The following is a 26,994-nucleotide window of genomic DNA, read 5'->3' on the forward strand; positions in this document are numbered from 1 at the left end:
AAAACATATACTTGCTGTACTAATACTTTGGTTCAATATGTTGGCTTTTTTTTTTTTTTAATTAAAAGCAGTTTATTAATTGATTGGTTTTGTTTTTTTTTTTTTGAGCTACACCAAGGAATGCTCAAGGGTTACTCTTGGCTCTGTGCTCAGAAATTACTCCTGGCAAGCTCGGAGGACCATATGGGATACTAGGAATTGAACCAGGTCTGTCCCAGGTAGGCTGCATGCAAGGCAAATGTCCCAGTGCTGTGCTATCTCTCCAGCCCCTGGCATTTATTTTTTAATGTCTGGCAGTAAGTATAAAAACAAGTGCAAAATATTACTTGGGAATTTTGAAAATCTAGGAATAAATACTAGCTCGTAATTAGTTTTCACTTTATTTAATTATTGATTGACTGGTTTTTGGGCCACACTCGGTGGTGCTCAGGGGTTCTGCACCCAGAAATTGCTCATGGGGGGGCTGGGGGACCACATGGGATGGCAGGAATAAAACAGGGTCCCTCCCAGGTCAGCTGCATGCAAAGCAAATGCTCCATCGCTGTGCTCTCTCATGATTAGTTTTTATTTCATCCTAAATTAAAATTTTTTTTACATTTAGAGTTGCATCCAGAAAGTGGACAACTTGGAAAGTTCCAAAACACATACATTTGTTTTGTTTTTCAGTTTTATTGGGCCACATCCACCAATGCTTAGGGCTTACTCCCAAGTCTACACTGAGAAATCACTCCTGGCAGCATGTGAAGGACAATATGGGATACCAGGGTTTGAACACAGGTTGACTGTGTGCAAAGCAAATGCCCTGCCCACTATTTTATCATTCTGGCCCCAATACATACACGTTGATTTTATGTGAAGCTATAAAAATGTTACCACATTGCATAACTTAAACTGGAGCCTATTAAATAATGGTTTAGAAAAACTTGGAAATTTGTTATCTGTGTTGAATTTAATGTAACTTTTTAGTTGTTTTTTTTTTTTTTTGAGGAGCGGGGTCTTCAAATAAGTGCTCAAGAGGCTCTGAGGCCCCTTCCTGAGATTATTAGCCAATTGGACTGCCATTCAATGCTAGGGCTTGAGGATGTGTTGTTGCCTGGACGATGCATTGCTGCCTCCCCCTCGCCCCCCTTTTCACCTGAGTGGTATAGGGGACTGATAGAGGGGTGAACGATTTAAGACAAGCACCTTAAACCTTGCACTATCTCTCTGGTGATAGCTGCTTTTTTCATTTGTGTTCTGGATCACATCCACCAGGGGTAGGATGAAATCAATCACTTGAGCAGAGTAAGCTACTGTCATGTGGCATAATTACTCACTCTTTGCTTAGAGTCACTTTTATGCTCCAAGGAGATTTTCCAATAACTGCCTTCATTCATTTTCTCATACATTTTGACCCCACTATGAGAAATGATACTTTTCTTGTAGTATATTATACAATACTTACTTGAGTTCTCTACTGAGAACTAAATTAATTCTGTCCTTTAAAGGTCGATTCTTCTCAGGAATGGAGAACCACGTCTTCCTACCCATTATCACCAAATTCTGTTTACCTATAAAATCACCAAAAAGATTATGTATACTTTGGGACTAACTGTATCTATTTTTATCATGTACATATGATTGTCATAGTGACACCTAGTGGATCTAAAAAGGCTTTCCTGGGTGCTCGCTTTGGCAGCACTAAATATACTAAAAACGAAACAATAAAGAGAAGATTATCATGGCCCCTGCACAAGGACGACACGCAAATTCTTGAAGCGTTCTATATATATATTTTTAACTGGGCTGGAGTGGTGGTGTAGCGTTAGGGCATTTGCTTTGCAAGTGGCTGACCTAGGACCGAACATGGTTCGATCCCCAGCATCCCATATGGTCCCCCAAGCCAGGAGCAACCCTTGAGCATCACCGAGTGTGGCCAGAAAACATAAACAAAAACAAACAAGAATAAAGTATAGAATGTAGGGCACTTACTTCACACATTCATCTGGGTTGGATCTGAGGGATGGTGGGGGGAACATGTGGTATAGGGGACTGATCAGGGGTGAACAATGTAAGAAAAGCACCTTAAATCTTGTACTCTCTCTCTCTGGTGATAGCTGCTTTATTCATTTTTTTTTTTTTTTCTGTGTTCCGGGTCAGACCTGGTAGTGCTTGGGGACCATGAAGTGCTGGGAACTGAGTCTCAACCACCTACATGTAGAACATTTACTCCAACCCATTAAACTATCTTCCCACTGCCTTATATATGTAGTTTTACTAAGTTGTAGTTATGTATATTAAATAAATGTGAAGATTCTCAATCAAAATGCTTAAGTGAAAGTATCTTGCTACCTACTAGGTAAGTCATACTTATTTTCTAGTGTTCACTTTCCATATCTATAAAGTAACAAATTCTACTAGTAGAATTGGGGTAATAAAGACTTTGAGAAATGTATAGTAGCAATTTTCCTTTTTGGGTCATACCCTGTGTTACTCAGGGCGTACTCTTAGCTCTGCACTCAGGGATCACTTCTGGCCAGGGTGGAGGTCCATAAGGGGTGCTGGGTAGACCAGGTGGAGAGTAGATGGCCACACAATTGGTCTGGTCCCCAGTAAGATTTTTATTTTGGTTTCTGGGACATACCCAGCAGCACTCAGAAATCACTCCTGGCAGGCTCAAGGGACCATATGGGATGCAGGGGATTGAACCCAGGTCTGTCCCGGGTTGGCTGGGTGCCAAGCAAAAGCATTGCCGCTGTGTTCTCACTCCAGCCTTCCCACATATGATTTTTAACTGATACTATTGTCACTATCTTTTTTCAAATATAATATATCCATAAAATGTGAAAACAGGGGCCGGAGACATGGCATGGAGGTAGTGCATTTGCCTTGAATGCAGAAGGACCAGCATCCCATATGGTCCCCGAGCCTGCCAGGAGTGATTTCTGAGTGTAGAGCCAGGAGTAGCCCCTGAGCTGCTGGGTGTGACCCAAAATCCAAAAAAAAAAAAAAAAAAAAAAAGGAAAAAAAAATGGAAACAAACAACTTTTTGTTTTATTTAATTTGGTGTGAATGTCTAAGGATTTAAGAAATAGACACAGTTTTGTGATTACTGATTTGTCTGTCTACCAAAAGGAGTTCATGAATCTGTTTTTTAAAAAGTCATTAGTTTGGTATTAGTATCCAAAGACAAGAGAGAAGAGGGTCAGGAGGACTAGTCCATGGTAGGTAGCTTGCCACAAAGAGTGGAGTAGTGCAGTTAGGACAGAAAGGACCACTATAACAAGGATAGTTGAAAACAAGCACTTTGGACAAGAACTGGATAGTGAATGGAGGTAAAAAGATAGCATGATATCTTTTCAGTAACAGTATTACAAACCATAGTGTCTACAAAAAAATTATATTACTGAAATTGTATTCAGTAACTGTATTACTGAAACTCAATCATGAACAACTTTGTAATTGTGTATCTTATGGTGATTCAATTGAACAATTTTTGTGGTTTTTGGGTCATACCCAGCAGTGCTCAGGGGTTACTCCTGGCTCCACGCTCAGAAACTGCTCCTGGCAGGCACGGGGGACCATATGGGATGCTGGGATTCAAACCGATGACCTTCTGCATGAAAGGCAAACGCCTTACCTCCATGCTATCCCTCTGGCAAACAATTTATTTTCTAAAGACATTAGTTTTGGAGTCAGAGAGATACTACAGTGTGTAAGACACTTGTTTTCCTTATAGCTGATAAGAGTTAATCTCTGGCACTACATAGGGTCCTTAAACACTGCCAGGAGTAATCCCTGAGCTCAGAGCCAATAGTTAGTCCTGAGCATAGCTGGTGTGGCTCTAAGAACAAAACCTCCAAAAATTATTAATTTGGGGCTGGAAGCAATAGTACAGTGGTAGGGCATTTGCCTTGCACATGGCTAACCTGGAAAGGACCCCGGTTCGATTCCCAGTATCCCATATGGTCCTGAGACTGTGAGGAGTGATTTCTGAGTACAGAGCCAGGGGTAACACTGGAGCACTGCCAGGTGTGTCCCAAAAACAAAAAACAAAAACACCCCCCCCCAAAAAAAAAACTATTAGTTTGATTTATTAAAACAACAACAAAAAAAACCCTCCTAAATTTAAAAACTTTGAGGCTGGAATAACAGTATAGCAGGAAGGGTGTTTGTCTTACACATGGCTAAATCAAAGATCGATCCCTGGCATTCCTTATGGTCCCTTAAACTTGCTAGGAGTAATTTCTTAGAGTTGAAGTAACCCCTGAGAACCAATGGGTATGGGCCCAAAACCTAAAAATAAATAAATATAAAAAACTTCAAGTAAGCATTATTTACATTTTGTTTTACTACTATTACTATAATGTTTAAAAACATTTTCCTTCAAGAATAAGTAAAACAACCATACATAAAAACACCCTATATATATTTGGGGCCAGAATGATAGCACTGTGGGTAAAGCATTTGCCTTGTATACAGCTGACCTGGGGGGTCACACCTGGCGGCTCTCAGAAATGACTCCTGACTGGCTTGGGGGTCCATATGAGATGCTAGGAATCGGAATCTGGGTCTGTCCTGGGTAGGCCACGTGCAAGGCAAATATACTACTGCTGTGCTATCGCTCTGGCCTCTGACCTGGGTTCTATATCTGGCAGTCTATATGGTCCCGAGACTGCCAGAAATAATTTCTAAGCAGAGACAGGAGTAACCCCTGAGTGCAGCTGGTATGGCCCCAAAGCCAAAACCAAACCAAACAAAAAAATAACCCTATATGCCATATGCACTGCATTTTCTTTTTCTTTTTTCTTTTCTTTTTTTTTTTTTGGTTTTTTGGGCCACACCCGGCGGTGCTCAGGGGTTTCTCCTGGCTGTCTGCTCAGAAATAGCTCCTGGCAGGCACAGGGGACCATATGGGACACCGGGATTCGAACCAACCACCTTTGGTCCTGGATCGGCTGCTTGCAAGGCAAACGCCGCTGTGCTATCTCTCCGGGCCGCATTTTCTTTTAAAAGATAAGTTTTAATTGAATCCTCATGAAATAGTTACAAAGTTGTACATGACAGAGTTTCAGTCATACAATGTACAATACCCATTCCTTTACCAGTGCACATTTATTTCCTGCCACCAATGTCCTGAATGTGCCCCTCCTCCTTTTTGCCCTCCTTTCTGCTCACCTCTATGGCAGACATCTCTCTCTCTCTCTCTCTCCCTCTCCCCCCCCCTCTAAACACTGCAGCTTGCAATATGGTTACTGAAAAAATATCATACATATCACTTTACCTCCTTTCAGCAGTGATAATACTCAGAGTGATAATTTCCAACTTATTGTCAAAGTGGTCTCTTCTCTGTCCTGCTCTTTGTGGCAAGTTTGCTACCATGGACGCTTTCTCCTACTCATGATAAATAATAATCATGGCTATTATTAACCATAGTATATATATATATATATATATATATATTTTTTTTTTTTTTTTTTGACCACACACGGTGGTGCTCATGCGTTACTCCTGGCTATGTGCTCAGAAACTGCTCCAATCTAGGGGGACCATATGGGACACGGGGATCAAACCATGTCCGTCCTGGATCTGCCGCATGCAAGGCAAACGCCCTACCACTGTGCTATCGTTCAGGCTGGTAACCATAGTATATTTTTATATCCCACAAATAAGTGTGATAATTCTATGTCTATCCCTCTCACCCTCAGAGTGTATCTCTGGTTAAAAGTCATGCAGCTTGTGTTCCTTCCTGCCTATTGTTTCCTACTTTAATCTATTGCCTCTCTCTTCTAATAAAAAATAAAAAGGTCTTGCATTTTAAATGGGGTCTCCCTTTATTCTATATACTTTTTCATTGGTTATAGTTTCTCTTCAGCAGCATTATTTACCTAGTTTCCCTGTGCTCGAAATTATCTTGAAGATCCCACAAAACTTCAAAACCATTATCAATACACTTGCTTAACGTTCTTTACTCTGTTACTTTCCAAATCCCAGACTCAAACAAATTGAAATTTCGAGTTCATCCTTGATATGTCTGCATTGTTAGAACTTTTTAAAATTTATTTATTTGTTTTTTTTTTTTGTTTGTTAGAACTTTCTGACTTTCCAAAAAGTACTGTCTATGATGTACTACTACATATCACTGCTCACTTCTACGTTGGCGTCATCCAGTGTTTCTCCCCAAAAGACCCTTCTGGTCTCTTTTCAGAGCTTCCACTGCTGCCTCCACCTAGTTACCAATTCTACCAGCACTCACATAACACGTTTAAAAGAACCTTTTCTTCAAGGAGAAAAACAAACTAGAAAGAACGTATATGAGAGGGAAGGGCCTTTGCTTTGCATGCGGCTGACCCGGGTTTGATCTCGGGCATCCCATGCTCCTAGGAGCACTGCCAGGAGTGATTCCTGAATGCAGAGCCAGGAGTAACCCCTGAGCACCGTGTGGTTTCCTCCCCCCCCCAAAATAAACCTTAAACTGCATTGGAGATCAATGGCCACAGTATTATGGAAAACTATTCCTTGAAGTACAATTTGCTTTCGTAGATCTTTACACAAGATCTGTTGCCAATTGCAATCACTTAAAAACAAAACAAAACAAAACAAAATCAACCTTACCTTCTACTGAAGAGGTGGTGGTCATCTTTCGGAAATACATAAATTCATTTCTACAAGTCAGAAAACAGCGTGACTTAGAAAGTCATTCTCTAGGGCTCCAGCTTTCACTTGCTGGACAAAGGGCGCGCTAAATAAATAAAGTAGGGGAGAGCTGTGGGGGGGGGGGGGGGAAAGTCCATGCTCTGGAACTTGGCTTCTGGTCAGACGGCTGAGGGTGGGTAAAAGCCTCCCGGGGTTTGGGAAATAAGTAACTTGGCCTCTGGGCTACTGAATCTGCAGGAAACCCAGTCCTGCTCCAGTCAATTCAGGTCGCAGGTCTGACTCCTTTTTTTGTTTTTTGGGTCACACCCGGCTTTGCTCAGGGGTTACTCCTGGCTCTGCATTCAGAAATCGCTCCTGGCAGGTTTTGGGATGCCGGGATTCGAATTATCGACCTTCTGCATGCAAAGCAAACGCCCTATCTTCATGCTACCTGACTCCCTTTTTGCAGGAGATTGGTAGATTTCGATCTAGGTCTACTTTTGGGGACCGCATCCTCCTCATCCCACCCTCCGGCTCCCGCCTTACAAATACCTGAGTGGGGGCCAGGGTAGCTCCCCGTTCTTGCCGATGCCCATGTTCTGAGACACGGCGACGATACAGTTGAGTGCAGGAACCATCTCCGAAGTGGCCAACCTGCAGAACGTCTGGCTCGGAAGACCAAGATGCCACTCAAAACTCCGCGCGAAACAGACGAGGCCACGCCCCCTCACTCTCATTGGCTCACGAGGGCGGCCACGCCCCACATGACACGCCCCTTCCGGCGCTCCGCTGAGTCTAAAAAACGTGCTCGCGCTCGCTGACGCCGAGAGCTGAAGCCGCGCGCGCGCGCTACCGCCAGGACTCTGTGTCCCACTTATTCCTCCCGGCCCTGCGATGCCGCGTCCGAAGCCGGCCTCTGGCGGTGCGCACGCTCCCTTCCGCCCGGCTCCGGCCAAGCAAGCGGTTCTAAGTAGATTCTTCCAGCCCACGGGAATCTTGACATCGGCCTCTTCAGCGGGTGCAGCTCGGAAGGCTGAGCCCGATGCTGACTCCACAGCGCACCTAGCGGCGACTCTCCGGGCTCAGAGGCCGCCACACTCGGTGGGTTGGCTTCGCGAGGTGGCGGGCCCACAGGAAGGGGCGTGGCTACAGGGGAGGGCGGGACTTGTGGGTGTTAGGCGAGTTGGAGGAGCCGGAAACAGCGCGAGAATCTGCGAGATCTCCGAGACCTTGGGAACGGGGCTGGACCCGGGAAAGAAAAGGCGGGAAAAGGCGGGAAAAGCCAGTCAGCCTAGGTGGAGTATAAGTACCGGCGTGTGCCTTGTCGGCGCTAGCCTAGGACGGACCGCGATTCAATCCCCTGGCATCCCATATGGTCCCCCCAAGCCAGGAGCGATTTCTTCAGCGCATAGCCAGGGGTAACCCCTGAGCGTCACCGGTGTGGCCCCCAAAAAACAAAAAAGGAAAAAAAAAGCGAAAATAGTAAACTATTAATTAAAGCATTATATTTAATTATTTTAGGAATTAAATTTAGGGGCCGAGAAGGTGGCGCTAGAGGTAAGGTGCCTTGCAAGTGCTACCATAGGACGGACCGTGGTTCAATCCCCCGGCGTCCCATATGGTCCTTCCCAAGCCAGGAGCGATTTCTGAGCTCATAGCCAGGAGTAACCCCTGAGCGTCAAACGGGTATGGCCCAAAAACCAAAAAAACCCCCCCCAAAAGAAAAAGAATTAAATTTAACAATCTATTAACAATTTAATAATAAATTTAACAATTAAATTTAAATAAATAATAATTGATTATTAAAGCATTATATTTAAAATATTCACTTAATCAATATGGTGCTAACTTAGTTTGAAGGTGGTAAAAGATTTAAGGGCCAGATTGCACGAATTTTTAGGGCAGATCTATGTAGGATTTGTTTTCTGGATGTCTTCTGATGAAGGTCTTGGGACTGAGCATTGAATACAGACTCAGATCTTCATCTTTTCTTCTAGAACTAGGAACTTTATCTTATTTATATGTATTTGGTTAGGCTACTCGAAGAAACCTGTCACTAAAAGCATTTATGGGGATTCACACATTGTAGCTGGATGTTTTTTTATTAGATGCTAGGATGTGATGGTTAGATTAGTCATCAGGTTTTTTTTTTTCTTGTTGCTTGTTCATTAAATAAGTGGCAAGGAGCTGTACAAATAGAGGGTTCAGTTGCATGTCTTGCATGTGAGACCTGGGGTAGATATTAGCACTGCATATATCTCCTTGAGCATTGCCAGATGTAAACTTTTTTAACTACTGGCTATAACCCCACAAATAAATAAAACAAAGTAAGACTAGTGATGAATAAAATAAATGGTTGTTTCCCTCTTTAAAGGACAATCGACAAAGTCAAAATGGAAATCTTAAGGGTGAACATCTTTTTTTCTGAAATATTGCTGAGATTCCACAACTGATAATGAGGAAGAGATTGAGATTGGCTTTTGAAACCTTTTTTTGGGGGGGGGGTTGGGTCACTCCCAGCAGCGCTCAGGGGTTACTCCTGGCTCTATGCTCAGAAGTCGCTCCTGGCAGACTTGGGGACCATATGGGATGCCAGGATTCGAACCACCATCCATCCTGGATTGGCTGCGTGCAAGGCAAATGCTCTATTGCTGTGCTATCTCTCTGGCCCCTCTTTTCTTTTTGACATGTGGTTTGCACTACTGATAATGAAGGGTTTACATGAATGCCCCTTTCATATTAGACCCTTCTTTACTCTAACTGCACTCTGTTCTATGTGGCAAGCTTCTACCATGGATTGGTCTTCCTAATCCTTATCTTTATTGTCTTTGGATATCATTCTCACAATGATTTTTATATCCTTATATCCCACAGATAAGTGAGATTATTCTATATTTCTCTTCCTCTGATTCATTTTACTCAGCATAATACTCCCCATGTCCATCACATATGACTTCATTTTTCTAACAGTTGCATAGAATTACATTGTGTAGATATACCACAATTTATTTTAGCTACTCATCTATTTTCAGGCACCTGGTTTGTTTCCAGATTATAGCTATTGTAAATAGTGCTGTGATTAACAGAGGAGTGCAGAGGACTTTTTTGTATTGTGTTTTTGTGTTCCTAGGACATATCCCTAGGAATGGCATTACTGGATTATAATGAGGCTCTATTTCCAGTATTTAAGGAATATCCATATTGTTTTCCAGAAAGGCTGGACTAGATGGCATTCCCACCAGCAGTGAATCAGAGTCCATCAGAGTCCTTTACTCCCCATATACAACACCTTTTTTTTTTTTTGACACCTTGTTTTTTTTTTTTTAATACCGTAATATTCTTTATTTAAGCACCATGATTACAAACATATTTGGGGGGGGGGGTTTGGGTTACTCCCAGCGGCACTCGGGTTACTCCTGGCTCTGTGCTCAGAATCATTCCTGGCAGGCTCGGGAGACCATATGGGACGCCGGGATTTGAACCACCATTCATCCTGGATTTTCTGGGCGCATAGCAAACATCCTACCACTGTGCTATCTCTCTGGCCCCCTACAAACATGTTTGTATTTGGGTTTCAGTTATAAAGAAAAGAACTCCCCCCATTCACTACTGCAACTTTCCCACCACCAGTGCTCCCCATTTTCCTCCTCCCCCACCCCCTGCCTGTATCAAGACAGACATTCTACTTCTCTCACTCACTACCATTGTCATGATAGTTGTTAGCATAGTTATTTCTCTAACTGCACTCACCACTCTTTGTGGTAAGCTTCATATTGTGGCTGGTCCTTCCAGCCCTCATTTCTATTATAAATAAAGTTGACACCTTGTTTTTGATGTGGCAAGAACAGTTAACTCTGAAGCCCTTCCAGAGCTAAAAGATTATAAACCTATGATGGGTGGATGGCATGTACCTTGCCACCTAGAGAATCAAGATTTATATTATTTTCCATGCATCAAGGTTTGAGATTAGAACTAACACTTTTTGTGGTGCAGAGATATACCCAGGACCTCAGATGCATTGGAAATGTTCCACAACTGAATATATTCTCTTTCTTATTCCATTTTTTGACCTTCATGTAGATTGCAAAAGATGAAAGAAATAAAAAGAGACCACTGGAGTATGATGGCCCTGTTATAAAGAAACTAAAGAATGTTCAAGAAAAGGAAGAAAGAAATAATTCATTGATGTTTGGGAATTGTGGTGAGTTCCCATGTTATGGATATTCTTACATTCTTCAGAGTTACTGAAAAGATGTGCCCTTACTATTATTTTCCCTTTTTGGTGATAACATTATTTTCTCTCTCTGCGCTTGACCTGATTAGAGTGTGGCGGCTGGTGTGGTGGAGTCAATAGTTCAAATTGGAACAATGAACTGAGTGTGCCATACTTGTGGCCTCAACTATTTGCTACTTTACACAAGCTATCCTTATGCGAATTGAGCTTTTCATAAAGTGGATCACTTTAGGGTTGAAGAAATAGAGCAGTGGATAATGCATTTGTTACAGGTTTGATCTCCAATACCAATTATGGTCCCCTAAGTAGTACAAGAAGTGATCCCTAAGCACAGATTTAGGTATAACCCCTGATCACTGCTGGGTGTGGCCCCCAAATTAAAAAAACAAAACAAAACAAAACAAAACAAAACATATATACATATTTGTGTGTTGTCCACACACACACATCCTCTCATACACTACAGTGAAGAAGCTTTTTATTTATTTTTATTATTGCTGAAAGACCCCACCTCTGGTGCTCAGAAGCCAGCAGGGCTGTTCTTGCCAGTGTCTGCAGACCCAATATGGTGCAGTCTCACACATGTGAGGCATGTCTTTTACTGCCTGACCCACATTCCAAGATTGTGCAGAGCTTTTTAGTTTTATGTAATCCCGTTTTTTTTTTTTCCTCAAGAAGTTTCTTCAGTATCTTCTTCAGCTCAGTTTAGCTCTGTCTGCATAAAGATCCACAGAAAAGTTCAATAGCAAGCAATTTAGTGTCCCATGTTTTCTTCAAACAGATGAAAAAGAGAGGCAGATTTCAATACTTGGACTACTGCTTCCTGGTAATCACAAGCCCTCAATAGCATCCAGATCTCAGTATGAGCCAGAAACTTCTTGAGGATGGCATTTGTAAACTATTGCATTTACTGTGTGAGTTCAGTGAAGACAAGTACACTTTTTCCAGTACTAGAATCTACACCTAGATGAAATTTTTCTTTCTTGATTGTGCTTGAGAAAAATCACTCTATTCAGTGGTTTATGTGGACTGATTTTTTTGGGTGTCAGTTTCTGTAGCAGCATCTGATTCCTGTATATTTTTGGAAAGGTACCTGCCCACTGGCCAATTGATATGCTGTTTTTCAAACAGTGTAAATCTGATTATATCATATCCATGTAATTCCTGTGGAGTTCAGGAACTAGCAAGGCTGTACTTGTACAAGGCTGTACTTGGTTTTAGACTCAGCCGTGGCTATATTGATGTGCTGAATTGTGGGAAATCTTACACAGCTCATTGCCTCTCTACTTCACCAAGCTATGCAAATGGAATAGGTCAGAGTCTCACGAGACCACCATCAGAAATGAGGATATTTGGAAATAAGGCTTTAATACTCCTGTGAATGCTGCCATTTTGGTACAGATATTCAACACTCATTGCTTCCAAAGACATACTTCTTGTTAAAAGTTTATTCTTTCAGGGAGAATTTTTTTTTTTTTTTTTTTTTTTTTTTTTTTTTTTTTTTTGTTCTTGGGTCACACCTGACAGCGCTCAGGAGTTACTTCTGGCTCTACACTCAGAAATCACTCCTGGCACACTCGGGGGACCCTGTGGGATGCCAGGATTCAAACCACCATCCTTCTGAATGCAAGGCAAATGCTCTACCTCCATGCTATCTTTCTGCCCCAGGAGAATTTAAAAAAAATTTTTTTTGGTAATTTTTATTGTGATTCACATTATTTAATTATTTAATATATACATTTATATATTTATAAATTTAAGGTACATAGTGAAAGTGAATCAGGGCCAAGAATTCTTATTCTTAAAGAGCTCAGTTACTGAACTGTAGCCATAAATGAAAATATATCTTAAGTTAGTTGGACTGTGAAAACAGTGAATCACTGCTTTGTATAGAGCCTTCAGGTATTATTCTTTAGTGCTATTTTCTAGATTGGTGATTTTCAGAGTCACCAATGTCCCTGTAGGAATAGGCCATTAGTGTAGAAACTGTGTTCTCAAATACTTTGTCTATTTCTGCTTGGCATTCATAATGAAAGACATTGGTGGAACAGATATCTTCACTGTTTTTAGTGAATGGAGGCCCTAGGAAACTATTCTTTCTTTTTTTTTGGGGGTGGGGTCACACCCAGTGGTATTGAGCAGTTACTCTTGGCTCTGTGCTCAGAAATTGCTTTTGGCAGGCTCGGGGAACATATGGGATGCCTGAAATTGAATCTGGGTCTGTCTCAGGTTGGCTGCATTCAAGGTAAATGCCCTACTGCTGTGCTATCTCTCTGGCCCAGGAAACTATTCTTCACCCACGTATTCATGATTATGCCATTTAGACTGCTTTTACAGGTATGAGTGGTTTCTGTCCCCTCCCTCCTTTTTTTGCCACACTATTGGTGCTCAGGGCTTACTCCTGACTGTGCTCAGGGATCTCTCCTAAGGCTCAGGGAACATATGGAGGGTTTTTTGTTTTTGTTTTTGTTTTTTTTTGTTTTTGGGCCTCACCCGGTAATGCTCAGGGTTTATTCCTGACTATGCACTCAGAAACCATATGGTACATCAGGGGATCGAACTGCGGTCCATCCTAGGTAAGCCGCATATAAGGCAAATGCCCCACCGCTGCCCCACCGCTTTGGCCCTCGGATATAGAAATATCTTACTGTCTACAACACCAACCAGAAATTTGACTGAGAAGGACCAGGTTGGGGATGGGTCTGACATGTAGAGGGGCTAGACAAGAGTACAGATTCCTCTCCAGTATGACTGGTGGCTCAATTAGTTTGAAATTTAAAAACAAAACAAAACTTTATTTACATAGTTGCTCATAATATATTTGTTCAAAGATAGATCCCATCATTAATGTAAAATTGCTTCCTCTATTGTTCCTAGATTCCCACTCATTTTCAAGCCCTTTTGGTAGGCATGAAATAATGTCTTTTATATTGCTTGTTTAAAAGTAAGTAGAAATGAAATTGTTTTTGTTTGTTTTTGGGCCACACACTTGGGTACTCAGGGGTTATTCCTGGCTCTGTGCACAGAAGTTGCTCTTGGCAGGGTTAGGGGACCATATGGGATGCCGGAAATCAAACCCGAGTCTGTCCTAGGTTGTCTGTGTGCAAGGCAAATGCCCTACCCACTGTGCTGCCACTCCGGCTCTATGAAATAAAATTATTTCTAAAAAAGTAGAGTATTAAGAAATTTTGTGAAATTTAATGTATTAATGTATTAATGTATTTAATGAGATCATTAAGTCATTTGTTAGCTTTTTTTTTTTTATTTCTGAACATTAGGTGACTTTGAATCCACATTGACATCTAAATTGGGATGACAGTATTGAAAAAAAAAATGTGAACTTTTTGCCTGGCTGTATATGTGGAATTCCAAGTTCTATGGCTGATTTTTGTGGCTTTTGTAGGGCATGGTTTCAGCTCCCAGGACTTCTGGAAGTACAAGAGGGTGGGGAGAGAAGGATACCTACACTCACTCTAAAAAAGTCCTCAAGATGTTAGCTCAAATACAAGAATACCTGGTGTTTTGGTCGGTTTGGCGTTTGTGCAGAGCTCTGTGGTTGAGTAGTGAGGAAGTAGTGTTTGTGGGTGGTGGATGCAGCTGGCATGGCTTCGGCAGATCCAGGGGTTGGCTTGCCTTCTCCTGAGATTGCTGTTTTCAGCTGAATGGCTGGTGAGTAATTTTTCACAGTTTGGTATATATCTCTTTCTTTTTTTTGGTTTTTGGATTTTGGGTCACACCCGCCAGCGCTCAGGGGTTACTCCTGGCTCTATGCTCAGAAATCGCTCTTGGCAGGCCCAGGCAACCATATGGGACACTGGGATTCGAACCACTGACCTTCTGCATGAAAGGCAAACGTCTTACCTCCATGCTATCTCTCCGGCCCCCTGGTATATATCTTTTTCAAGAATAGAAATTCAGCAATGGAGTTGGCTGGATTCCGACACAATAATTGCATTTGTGAGGCTTGGTTTTGGCTCTAATTTTTTAAAAAAAAATTCCATAAACAGAATTTCAGACTGGTTTTCCTTCATGTCTATACCACCTTACATTCTCACTAACCATGTACAAAGGTTCCTTTTTATCTACATCAGGGGTCTCAAACTTGCGACCCGCGGGCTATTTGTGGCTCTTCCTACAACATTTTGTGGCCCTGCCCCAGAGGAATCTTTTTTTGTTTTGTTTTGTTTTAGTTGTTTGGGTCAAACCCCCCAAGGCTTACTACTGACTTTGCACTCAAGGATCACCCCAACTTTGCCTCCTGCGGCCTGCAGGTAAATTGAGTTTGAGACCTCTGATCTACATCCTTATCAATATTTGCTCTTTGTTTGCTGTTTAAGTTATTCCAAAAGGTAAGGAGCAACATCGTTTTAACTTGGATTTTTTTTAGTAATGAGTAATGAGCATCTTTTCCTATGTATGTTGGTTATCTATAGGTCAATGAAGAAATGTCCATTCAGCTCATTGCCCAATTTTGAATAGGGATGGTTTTTAGTTGTTGAGTTGTATGCTTTCTTTTGGCTAGAGATGTGATTTTTGTATAGGAACATAGAGAAAGAAAAAATGTTTTAAAATGAAAGAATTAATAGTTTGTGAAATAGTTTCTAGATGGACTTTTAAGTATGAGTACAGTTTGGAAATTGGGGTCAAGATCACTTTGAGATCAAATAATAGCATAAACAAAGATGTGGCGGCAGGAAAGCAGATACGTATCTGTGGTGGTGCTTTGATTTTCATGCTGAATCCCTTCTGCCAGTATCTTTTGGTGTTGATCATTGAGTTAGTCACCCCAGCTTGTTGGGAGAGAAGCACTCTATTTTGAGACATGGGAAGAGATTGGTCAGTAAGTCTATATTCCTTTTACTTTTCTGACATAAGGACTATAATTCTCAAGTCTTTTAAACATTTGTCTTGTAAATAAGACTTATTCTTGATTTTTCTTAATGTTGACTTATGTTTTAGCTATCAAATATATTAAATATGCTGTTATTTATTTTCTAGTTTTAAATGTTTATTTTCTTATATTATAGTTAGATTTAGTAAGGAGCTACTCCTTAAAAAGTCTTCTGGTATATGGAGCAGAGAGATAGTAGATGTCTTGTACCACATATGATCCTCTGAGCACTGTCAGGTGTGTTCTTTAAGCACAAAGTCAAGAATACACTGACAACAGCTAGGCTTGGTACCAAAACAAAAGCAAACCATGCCAGAACCATAGCACAGCAGGTAGGACATTTGCCTTGAATATGGCTGACCCAGGTTCGATCCCTGGCATCTCATGTAGTTCCCCGAGCCTGCCAGGAGTGATTCTGGAGCTCAGAGCCAGGAGTAACCCCGGAGGGCCACTCTGTGTGGCCCCAAAAACAACCCAACAAAAAATTGCAACAAAAAAGATAATAAAAGTATTAGCTGAGGGGGGGCCGGAGTGGTAGCACAGCGGTAAGGCATTTACCTTGCTCAAGGCCAACACAGGATGGACCTGGTTCAAATCCTGGCATCCCATATGGTCCCCAAGCCTGCCAGGAGCAACTTCTGAGCACAGAACCAGGAATAATTCCTGAGGGACATAAGGTGTGACCCAAAAACAAAAACAAACAAATAAAAAATTAGCTGACTGGAGAGAGTACAGCAGGTAGGACATTTGTTTTATGCATAACCAACCCAAATTTGATCCATGGCACCCCATATGGTTCCCAAACCCTACTAGGAGTGATTCCCTAAGCACAGAGCAAGAAGTAAGTCCAGAGCACTGTGAGTGTGGTCCCCAAACTGATAACAATAAAATAAATAAAAAATAAGAATTTCATGCTGATTGTGAATTGACATAATGAGATCAAAATACTTTTCTTTTTTCCTTTCTGATTTGCTAAGAGCCAGAGAAAGGCCCAAGGACCAGAATTGTTTTAAAATCTCTGGAAAAATTGAAAGAATTCTGCTGTGATTCTGCCCCTCCTCCGAATAGATCTCAGACAAAACCTCTTCAGGAAAGATATGCACTTCTACCAAAATGTACTGATTTTGATGATATCACTCTTTTACGTGCAAAAAATGCAGTTTCTTCTGAAGATTCCAAACCTGCTAGCCAAAAGGTACTGTTATATGAGTGCATATTCAATTACATGCAGTAGTAGGTTTTAAGGAACCAGTATGTTCTTGGTTAGGCCAATATTTTCCAAACTTATCTGGTCATCTGAATTAGTTGAGGGCATTTTGACATTTTATTTCTAATTTCCTGTAGAATCTGATTTACTGTTTATTCAGGAGAGAAGGATTGGTTTGTATTGAGACAAAAGAAAGCTTTTTAGTTGGTTTTGATAAATAATACTGTATAGTCCAGATGATTAGAGTGGAATTCTATTTTTTTTTTGTTTTTGTTTTTGGTGTTTGGGTCACACCCAGCAGCACTCAGGGCTAACTCCTGCAGGGCTCTACGCTCAGAAATAACCCCTGGCAGGCTCAGGGGACCATATTGGATGCCGGGATTCAAACCACCATCCTTCTGCATGCAAGGCAAACACCTTACCTCCATGTTATCTCTCCAGCCCCAGTGTGGGAATTTTTTATTAGTAATTAATACCAGCTCAAATTTATATAGTCTTCATTATAATTTTATAATTTGGCTGGAAAATCACAGCAAACAACTTATATAAATACTATGTGATATTTGGATGAAAACTTCTATACTATAAAAGTAAATTTAAAGGTAAACCAAATTAATGAGCTGTTGTATTGTTTGTGTGTTGATGTTTTAGTCATTGCAAAAACAGGAAATTTAACTTGTTTTATGAATTGAAATATCCATTTCATAATAGTAGTTCTTGGCTCATCTTTAAATTACAATCATTAAGTGAACTTAAAAGAATTATTAATAGCAGGGGCCAGAGCGGTAGTGCAGTGGTAGGGCGTTTGCCTTGCACAAAGCTGACCTAGGATGGAGTGTGGTTCTATCCCCTGGCATCCCATATGGTCCCCCAAACCAGGAGCAATTTCTGAGTGCAGAGCCAGGAGTAACCCCTGAGAGTCACTGGGTATGGCCCTAAAACCAAACCAAAAAAAAAAAAAAAAGAATTACTAATAGCAAGAATCTTTTTCCTGAATCCAATATCACACTGGATATTGGATATTACTGGATATGAATATGGTTTAAACGTTCTCTTTTAGGTGGGCAATGAGATAGTACAGAGATTGAAGCACTTGCCTGGCTTGTGGCTGCAATCCAGGCTTGAATCCTGTCACCAAAAGTGGTCTCTCATATTGACAGTGGTGATCCTTGAGCACAGCCAGGTGTGGCATCCTCTCCCCTTAAAACTCCTTAAAGATCCCCCTAAAGTTTAATTAAGACCACTGGAGCAGAGAAATTGTTGCAGATTTTTGAGTCATTTAAATCTAATGAAAGGGCACCGGAGAGAGAGCATGGAGGTAAGGCGTTTGCCTTTCATGCAGAAGGATGGTGGTTCGAATCCCGGCATCCCATATAGTCCCCTGTGCCTGCCAGGGGCGATTTCTGAGCATAGAGCCAGGAGTAACCCCTGAGTGCTGCCAGGTGTGACCCAGAAACCAAAACATAAATAAATAAAAATAAAATGAATCTAATGAAAGCTATAGATGGTTTTCTCAGAAAAATAGAGTTATATTTAATTCTTAGAAGTTTCCACAGTATCCAGATTCTTGAGCTTTGCCCTAACTAGCCTAAAAGCCAGTGGTTTTCCTAGATACTTATGGGGAAAATATTTTTTTTTCTTCTTGTTTTTTGGGTTATACCTGGTAACACTCAGGGGTTACTCCTGGCTATGTGCTCAGAAATCACTCCTGGCTTGGGGCATCATATGGGACGATGGAGGATCAAACTGCAGTCAGTCCTAGACTAGTAGAGGCAAGGCAGATGCTTTACCACTTATGCCACCGCTCCAGCCCTAGAAAATAGTTTTCTTTAAAAATTTTTTTTTTACTTTCTTAGAGATTTTGGACCACTCCTAGCTTGCTGGGAGGTGGGAGGAATGGAAACATTAACCTGGATTTGCAGCATGCAAGGCAAGAACATTAGCTCTGTACCATCTCTCTTGCTTTACTTTCTTTTAATACTTAAAAGTAGTTCACTGGAGTGTAGTGGATTTTGTTGAATTTCAGGTGGGGGAGGAGAAAGTTAGAAGAGCTATGTACAATACATCAGACATTGGGTACAGTACAGACGGACATTACGCTAACATAAAGATGGCCACCACACACATACTTGCATAATAATTTATTGATCAATCAGGGATCATTTCTTGTGGTGCTTGGGGAACCATATGTAGTGCTGGGGATTGAACTGGGTTATGCAAGGCAAGGGACTTTACCCTTGTACATTCTCTCTGGCTCACCTGTTAGTTTTGAATCAAAATTTGAATTCTCTTTCTCTGGGAACTGTTATTCTGGTTAATACTTCTTAAACTGTAATAATTATTTGATTGCCAGGACAAGACACTTTCGGATCTCAGTCATTTTGAATCAGCACATACCAGTCATGAAAACTCACAGAAAACATTTGATTCTAAACTACCTAACAAACGGACAAAAAGCATTTACACACCATTAGAATTACAGTACATAGAAATGAAGCAACAGCAGAAAGATGCAATTTTGTGTGTGGAATGTGGATATAAGTATAGATTCTTTGGGGAAGATGCAGAGGTAAGTTGTTTGTTCAGATACTTTGATGTTTTTCCTGTCTCAAATACAGGCCAGGGGGTGGAGGGGGAGGGAGATGGAAGGCACTGGTCATCGGAAGGTTGCACTGGTGAAGGGGAGTGTTTTCATTTATAACTGAAATCCAACTACAAACATGTTTGTAATCATAGTGCTTAAATAAAGGTATTATTTAAAAATTGTATTTTTTAAAATAAAATAAAATAAAATATTTTTCTTGCCCAAGAAAAACCTCTGCTCTGTATGTAGTAGGCCCAGTTTTTTCCTTTTTCCCCAGCACCACAATGTCCCTTGACTACTGTTGAGAGTGACCCCAGGCACAGAGCCTGGAGTAGCTCCCTAGTAATGCCAATTATTGCCCTAAAACATCCCCAGAAATAAAATTAAAACTAAAAATAATCACCAGTAAATTTGGTGAATACTGGAGTTTCACGAAATACAGTGAGGGAGACTTTATGGGACAGTTCTCCAGTACTGGGTGCTAGCCCAGTACCTTTCATTCATGGAAAGTTGATTTAGTAAATCCATTTTAGTGACAACCATAGTCAAATTTGCATCTGTTTCCTAAAGAAGACTCAAGTAATAAAATGATATACCATTCCTATAGAAAAGTGTACAAAATTTAAATTATAATATAATGAATATCTTTTATTTATTTAAAGAAATGAAATGAAAATCTAATTTTAAATTGTTTGTTTTGGGCCATACCCGTAATGCTCAGGGTTACTCCTGGTTGTGCTCCCAGAAATTACGCCTGGCGTGGGGGACCATACAGGATGCTGGGGGATCGAACCCTGGTCTGTCCTAGGCCTTACCACTTGTGCCACTGCGTTGGCCTTTTAAATTTTTTTTAATTTTTTAAACTTTATTTGTTGTTTGATTGGTTGTTTTTGGGCCACACCCAGTGGTGTTCACTCAGAAATTGCCCCTGGGAGGCTGGGGGACCACCATATGGGGTGCCAGGAATTGAACAGGGCCCTCCTGGGTCGACTGCATTTAAGGCAAACGCCCTACTGCTGTGCTATCTCTCTGGCCCTGAAAATCAATTTATTTCATTTCATTTAAAGAAAATGCATCACATAGTTGACATAGTTTATCATAATACATTTATTTCCAGATAAGTGAAAGCAAAGATATTGAAAAATATAAAATTAAAGAAAAGAAAATAAAAGAAAGGAGAAAGAAAAAATAGAGTAGCAGCATATTTGTGAAAATTATTGTGTCTCCAGTGAAGTCATTAATATAGTGGCAGAAGGCTTAGTAAGCTCTTTTTAGTTGTCTCTTCTGTTAAATTGGGCTGTTCCTTTAGGGGTAAGAGCATCAAACAAGTGAAGTCCAGGAATTCAAAGTACTATTACTGATAGGACCACTTTTAAGGAGCAAGTACTCAGCTGCCAGGCCTCCTAGAAGAAGGAATATACAGGGGAAGGGTGCCTGCACTCAGTCCAAAAAGCCCTGTGATACTTTCCCAAACACTGGTGTGCCTGAAGTGTGGTCAGATCAGTGTTTCCTAAGTGAACCGTAAGGGGTCAGTAATGAGGCAGGCTACTGGGTAAATGATGATTCTGGGAGATGGAGACAGCAAGTGTGGCTTTGACAGGGCAGGAGCTTGTCCCACCTTCTCCTCCCAAGTTGGCCAGATTTCTGTTGCATGGGCTGATGTAGCCACAATCTTTCATAGTTTGGTTTACATTTTATTTGAGAAAATAGTGAGTCTCTGAGGCTGGCCCAGTTTGAACCTGGCCACTGCATGTGTGGGCATGACTACAGCTGCCAGGCTTCCAGGAAGAAGGAAGGAAGGTGGGTGGAAGGGTGCCTGCAGTAGCTTTAAAATGCCCTGGTGATATCAGCCCGCAAACTTGTATACCTATAGTGTGGTTAGTACTATGATGAATTTTTAATAAAGTAAAAGAATATCACCCAGGGAGTCTTGAAATAGATATTCATAGATATTCTCGATTTTTCTTAGATTGCCGCTCGGGAGCTTAATATTTATTGCCATTTAGATCACAACTTTATGACAGCCAGCATACCAACCCACAGATTATTTGTTCATGTTCGTCGCCTCGTGGCAAAGGGATATAAGGTCAGTTTTGGCTTGAGCTTGGGGTAAAAGATTGGTTTTTCTTCCAGGGTGAAATATATTTGGAAAAATAACTGATTTTATATATATATATATATATATATATATATATATATATATATATATATATATATATATATATAAAATTGTGTTGGAATTTTGAGTGTTGGGGCATGTAAAAATCATAATTATCATGATAGCTTCATGAATACCAACATGTTAGAAATTTAGGGTTAATTAAAAAGTGTTCAGCATGGTTCAGATTTAATCTATTTAATTTATAGATTTAATCTTGTAATTTGTCTCAAAATTTTTAGTTTGTCTCAACGTTTTTATTTATATTTGATATTCACTATTTCTTATTTTTATTGAAGGTGGGAGTTGTGAAACAGATGGAAACAGCAGCATTAAAGGCCGTCGGGGATAATAAAAGTTCCCTCTTTACTCGGAAATTGACTGCTCTTTATACAAAATCTACACTTATTGGAGAAGATATCCTTTCCTTTTAAACTTTACAAGGCCTTTGCTTTATTTAAACCGTAATTCTTTTAAAAATTATTCTTTGGATTGTTCTTTTTTGTGAGATAAGGCAGTAAGGTTGCACTAACCTTTGATCAATGTTCTGTAACAGAGGAAAGGTTAGTAATGGCTGGAAACAAGCATATTCAAATGCCAGACAAAGGTGAGTTCATTATACTTGAAGAACAAGGCAAAAACCAGTGCCTGATACAAGAGAATGGCAGGCTAGCCACGTCTTTGACATTTCATCTTCCTTCCATCTTTGTGGACTGTGGGTAGGTGTTTTGGGCTTATAAGCTTATCTTAAAATGAGACCTGTGAAATAATTTAATTTCAAAATGCAAAAAGAAAGCTACAAAATAAACACACAATTAGTTGCTTATAAAACAACAGTCAGCAGCTTCATTGATTGAGAAGTTTATGAAAATTTTATTGTATGAAAATGGTTTGTCAGTGAAGCTTTCTCTGCAGGAATTCTCAGTATATATATTGGTTGCCCACAATTCTTGATCCCGCCTAAATTAAATGGATTACTTGCAACAAAAGGACTTCAATTGCAAAATCATGAACTCCTGTCAAAATTTTAAGATAATTACATATGAGATGATAATATATTTGATAATATTTATGATGAAATGGGTTCAGAAGAATAGAATTTTGGAATAAGGCCTGACATTAGACTATGTGAAAGTGGTATTTGTTACAATCTGTTTATTTAGAGACCAACTTTATTCCTACCCAAATTATCAAACAGTTTTATTCTATTGGTATTATATATAAGGAATATTTGTCCCCATATTGTCACAGACCAGTAACTATCTGTGTTCTAAGTAATAAGGTTCTAAAAACCTGGTAATTTTGTTGCTTCTTTTTTCTGAACTTAAATCTCTTAGTTGAATCTACATGTAACACAGCACCCCTCTTGCTTCTCTTTCCTTGTTGCTGTGGCTCTTACTGCTACAAGATTTGCTGATTCCCAGAAAGGTTGTTCTCAGACTGACCTCATCCAAATCAGTATTTATCCCAGAGAATTTAACCCATAGATTTATTGTATAACACGTACAAACACATATGATGTTTCTAATTTCATCCTTGTTGTTTTAACTCTTTGAAAAAATAGTGGTGCTTTTTCTGAGCTTTAAAGAAAGGATTACTTTATATTATTCTAAGTGTGTGTCTATTATCTATATTATATATATATATATATATGCATATGTACACACACATTTGACTTAAAATAATGGGATTGTTACAGACTCAAATCTCAGCATTAAGCACAAGAAAGGCTTAGTATTGGGCTTCTTGAAGGTCTAAAGTATTCAATGATATCAGAGGTGAGAGTACAGTATTTTTGTGTCCTTAGAAGCCTTTTATTTAGTGAATAGAAGTCATACGGCTATAATCAGAGAAAGCAGAGGGGTTTTGCACAAAGTGGAAAACCTTAGGAAAGTGAACCAGCATTTTAAAAGAGAAAAAAATAGTTATTATGGTATAAAGGAGAGTAGTACATGCTTTTCTTTAACAATTACTACATGTGAATCCTTTAATCAAGCTGGATGATACTATAAATGTTGATGAGATAATGACAGATAGTTCTACAGGCTTTCTTCTGTGTATCTGTGAAGAGAAGGAAAATACTAAAGACCAAAAAAAAGGGAACACTCTCTTTGGAATCTTGGTAAGTACTTTGTAGATGAAGAAAGAATAATAGATGCTCATAATATCTCTATAATCATGTATGAATTGTAATCAGAATATCAATAAATATGCTCTTAAGTACTTGTATTAGAAAACATTTTCCTCATAATATATGTTAAATCTTCAGTTGCAATTATCTTTTATGACTACTTGGTACTCTGTATTATTATAGAGATTTCTGCATCTACATAGTTTCTTTTTATGTGTTTTAAGAGTTTAACATTAAAGATGTATAAAATGGGGGCCGGAGAGATAGCATGGAGGTAGAATGTTTGCCTTGCATGCAGAAGGACGATGGCTCAAATGCCGACATTCCATATGGTCCCCTGTGCCTACCAGGAGTGATTTCTGAGTGTAAAGCCAGGAGTAGCTCCTGAGCACTGCCGGATATGACCCAAAAACCAAAAATAAAATAAAATAATATAAAAAAGATGTATAAAATGATCATCATTCATGTGGACAGTATATAGATAGTAGAATAAAACCATATATATAGATAGCAAATTGATTTTCAGATTTCTTTGAAATCCTTAGATATTTGAAATATTTTTATGGAATTTTTATCTAGATTTGGAGGAAATGATAATAAAGAGAAATGACAATTGGCCACATCAAAACCCATTTTTAATTAGTTATTAGGAATATTGATGGCTGCTTTTGATAAATATAATTTGTTGGTCATATTCTATTGGTTTTGCCTTTTGGAAATTTAAAAGTAAATTATCTCATTACATGGTTCTCTGAATTGTGCTCAAAATTTTAGACTTTTGGGCCAGCAAGATGGATCAGAGAATTAGTACACATTTTTTTTCATGCAGATTTGATTCCCAGCACCACATGTTCCTCCAAGTATTGTTGGGAATGACACTGTAGTACTGAGCTGAAAGTAGGCCTAAGCACCACTGAGTATGGCACCAAAACCAAACCAAAAGATTTTAGACTTTTTAAGGTCTTTCTAAGCTTTAAGATAATTAGCCTCCCTTGGTCTGTTGTCAATTAAGCAAAAGTAGGACTCCCTACCTAATAAGAAATCTTAATTTTTCTTTTGCAGTCAGCTTCAATTTACAATCCGTGTATTGCCTATATTACCTTACTCTGATTGTATAACTGTGCTATCTTGACATTTGCTTAACCATTTACTTACCTTTTTCTTAAGGTGTTAACATAACTATTGCATATTTTTGAAATTACTTTTAATTGGCTCTGGTTGTTGGATCTATTTACATAAAGTAAGGTTATTTGTTTTTAAACATTGATCTATGTAATGTGCTATTTTATATTTACCTGAAACTCACTCTAAAGTACAGAGTTGATTTTATACTATTCAGCTCCTAAATTACTGCTTTTAGAAGTTTCCTCTTAACCATATTATAAGAATTGGGTTATAGGGATAAGAAAGATAGTTTGGGTTCAGTGATAGAACAGAGGGGAAGGTGCTTGTCTTGCATGCAATCAAACCAGGTTCTATCCCTGGCTCTGAATATAATCTCCTGAACACTGCCAGGAATGATCTGAGTGCAGAGCCAATAGGACCTGAGCACTGCCAGGTGTGGCTCAAAAGTCTCCCATCCTTTCCCCTTTCCCAAATGAAAGGTTTCCTATTGCAGTATCATGGGGGTCAGGTGCTATGCCCTTAATCCATGTCACCTATCCACAGAGCTATTGATATCATAGATTTTACAGGTACAATGTAGACCATTTCTCTGATTTAAAGTAGCAAAGGGAAATGTCTTATGAATATGTTAAAGTTTATGCGTATGTTATTTGAACCACATCCCACAGAAAGCTGCAGTATCAGTCACAGAGCTTAGAATTCTTGGACCCTGCAGCTGGATATGCAGTCACTCAATGACTCCAGATTTTTTCAAATTTATCCCAGTTGGAACATACCAATTTAGATATTAGCATGGATTCAAAACTACCTAATGTTCACAATCAAAACAAGTAACAGAAAATTAACTAGCAACAAAAGCTTAGCACACCTGACAGTGACTTAATGATCTCATTGTGAGCTACATTAATTTTTACAAATTTTCTTATTGCTGTACTTAAAAAAAACTCGTTTTTTGTAAGCAAACAATATAAAATACATTATTTTGTACTTGCCAGGTGTATAGGCATGGAAATAGTGGGAATCCTGGAACAGTGATTCAGGGAATTTTACACTGGTGGTGGGATTGGTCTTTGAACAAATATGCTATGAATAACTATGTAATACATGGTCTTTAAATAAAGTAGTTTATTAAAAAATGTGATTTAGGGCTGGAAAGAGAATAGGAGAGAAGGCATTTGCCTTGTATGTGACTATGGTGGTGAGATCCTGATTCGAATCTCTGGCTCTACATGTGGTCTCCTGGGTACTGCAAGGGGTACTTTTGAGCACAGAGTTTAGTGGTTTGGGGCCTCTTTCCCAATCTGGTATATTAATTGGGAGGTAATTCCTCTAAGTATAATTGTGCTCTCAAGTAATGTCCATTAAAATAGTTTCATGCACAATGAGATATTTTTTGAGAGACAAAAAATAATCACCTTCTATAACTTTATAGTACATTATTAAACATATCTATTTTATTAGCTATTGTTAATATCTTATTCTGTTTAATTTATAAATTAAACTTTGTCATGGGCATACCTGTATAGAAAAAGCATAATAATAGAAAGGGTTTTGTACCCTTTATGGCAGGGGTCTCAAACTCGCGGCTCGTGGGCCATTTGCGGCCCTCCGTACAACATTTTGTGGCACTGCCCTAGAGGAATCTTTTTTTGTTTTGTTTTAGTTGTTTGGGTCACCCCCCCCCCAATGTTTAAGGCTTACTACTGACTTTGCACTCAAGGAGGATCACCCTGACTTTGCCTCCTGCGGCCCCCAGGTAAATTGAGTTTGAGACCCCTGCTTTATGGTTTTAGGCATCCACTGGAAGTTTTGGATTCCTTGCTAAGGCAATCACTGCAGATTTATGTGCTAATACTTCAGGGATCTTGGTACTAGGGAAGGTATCTGGAATGGAATTAAGGAAATTCCTTGAGGATGGTGGAATAGAGAGATAGAACAGCAGAGAAGGCACTTGCCTTGTATGCATTTTACTCAGGTTTCATTGCTGGCTTCACATATGGTTCCACAGATATCACCAGGACTAATTTCTGCCACCAGGCCAGGAGTATA

The 26,994-nt window shown here is 39.7% G+C and overlaps 2 protein-coding genes and 1 non-coding gene across 3 annotated transcripts in view; 2 read left to right on the forward strand and 1 right to left on the reverse strand.

Annotated features, from left to right (window-relative positions):
* Positions 1 to 7,357, reverse strand: part of DHFR (dihydrofolate reductase) — a 39,274-nt gene extending 31,917 nt beyond the window's left edge. Inside the window, exons 1-3 of the mRNA XM_049766348.1 lie at positions 7,168 to 7,357; positions 6,595 to 6,644; positions 1,445 to 1,550 (exon numbers count right to left, since the gene is read on the reverse strand). Coding sequence (XP_049622305.1) covers positions 1,445 to 1,550; positions 6,595 to 6,644; positions 7,168 to 7,352 — 341 coding nt within the window. The 5' untranslated portion in view covers positions 7,353 to 7,357. The remainder of the gene's footprint in view (positions 1 to 1,444; positions 1,551 to 6,594; positions 6,645 to 7,167) is intronic.
* On the forward strand, positions 1,663 to 1,772 carry LOC126002295 (U6 spliceosomal RNA). Its single transcript, XR_007493045.1, has one exon. It is a non-coding gene; the product is annotated as a U6 spliceosomal RNA (small nuclear RNA).
* Positions 7,358 to 7,450: 93 nt separating the features above from the next.
* The window catches only part of MSH3 (mutS homolog 3), a 173,480-nt gene continuing 153,936 nt past the window's right edge, over positions 7,451 to 26,994 (forward strand). Inside the window, exons 1-7 of the mRNA XM_049766040.1 lie at positions 7,451 to 7,716; positions 10,696 to 10,816; positions 16,718 to 16,935; positions 19,301 to 19,516; positions 21,501 to 21,617; positions 21,989 to 22,106; positions 23,666 to 23,811. Of these exons, the coding sequence (XP_049621997.1) occupies positions 7,510 to 7,716; positions 10,696 to 10,816; positions 16,718 to 16,935; positions 19,301 to 19,516; positions 21,501 to 21,617; positions 21,989 to 22,106; positions 23,666 to 23,811 (1,143 nt within the window). The 5' untranslated portion in view covers positions 7,451 to 7,509. The remainder of the gene's footprint in view (positions 7,717 to 10,695; positions 10,817 to 16,717; positions 16,936 to 19,300; positions 19,517 to 21,500; positions 21,618 to 21,988; positions 22,107 to 23,665; positions 23,812 to 26,994) is intronic.

This window comes from Suncus etruscus, chromosome 2 (assembly GCF_024139225.1).
Source record: "Suncus etruscus isolate mSunEtr1 chromosome 2, mSunEtr1.pri.cur, whole genome shotgun sequence".
Lineage (NCBI taxonomy): Eukaryota > Metazoa > Chordata > Mammalia > Eulipotyphla > Soricidae > Suncus > Suncus etruscus.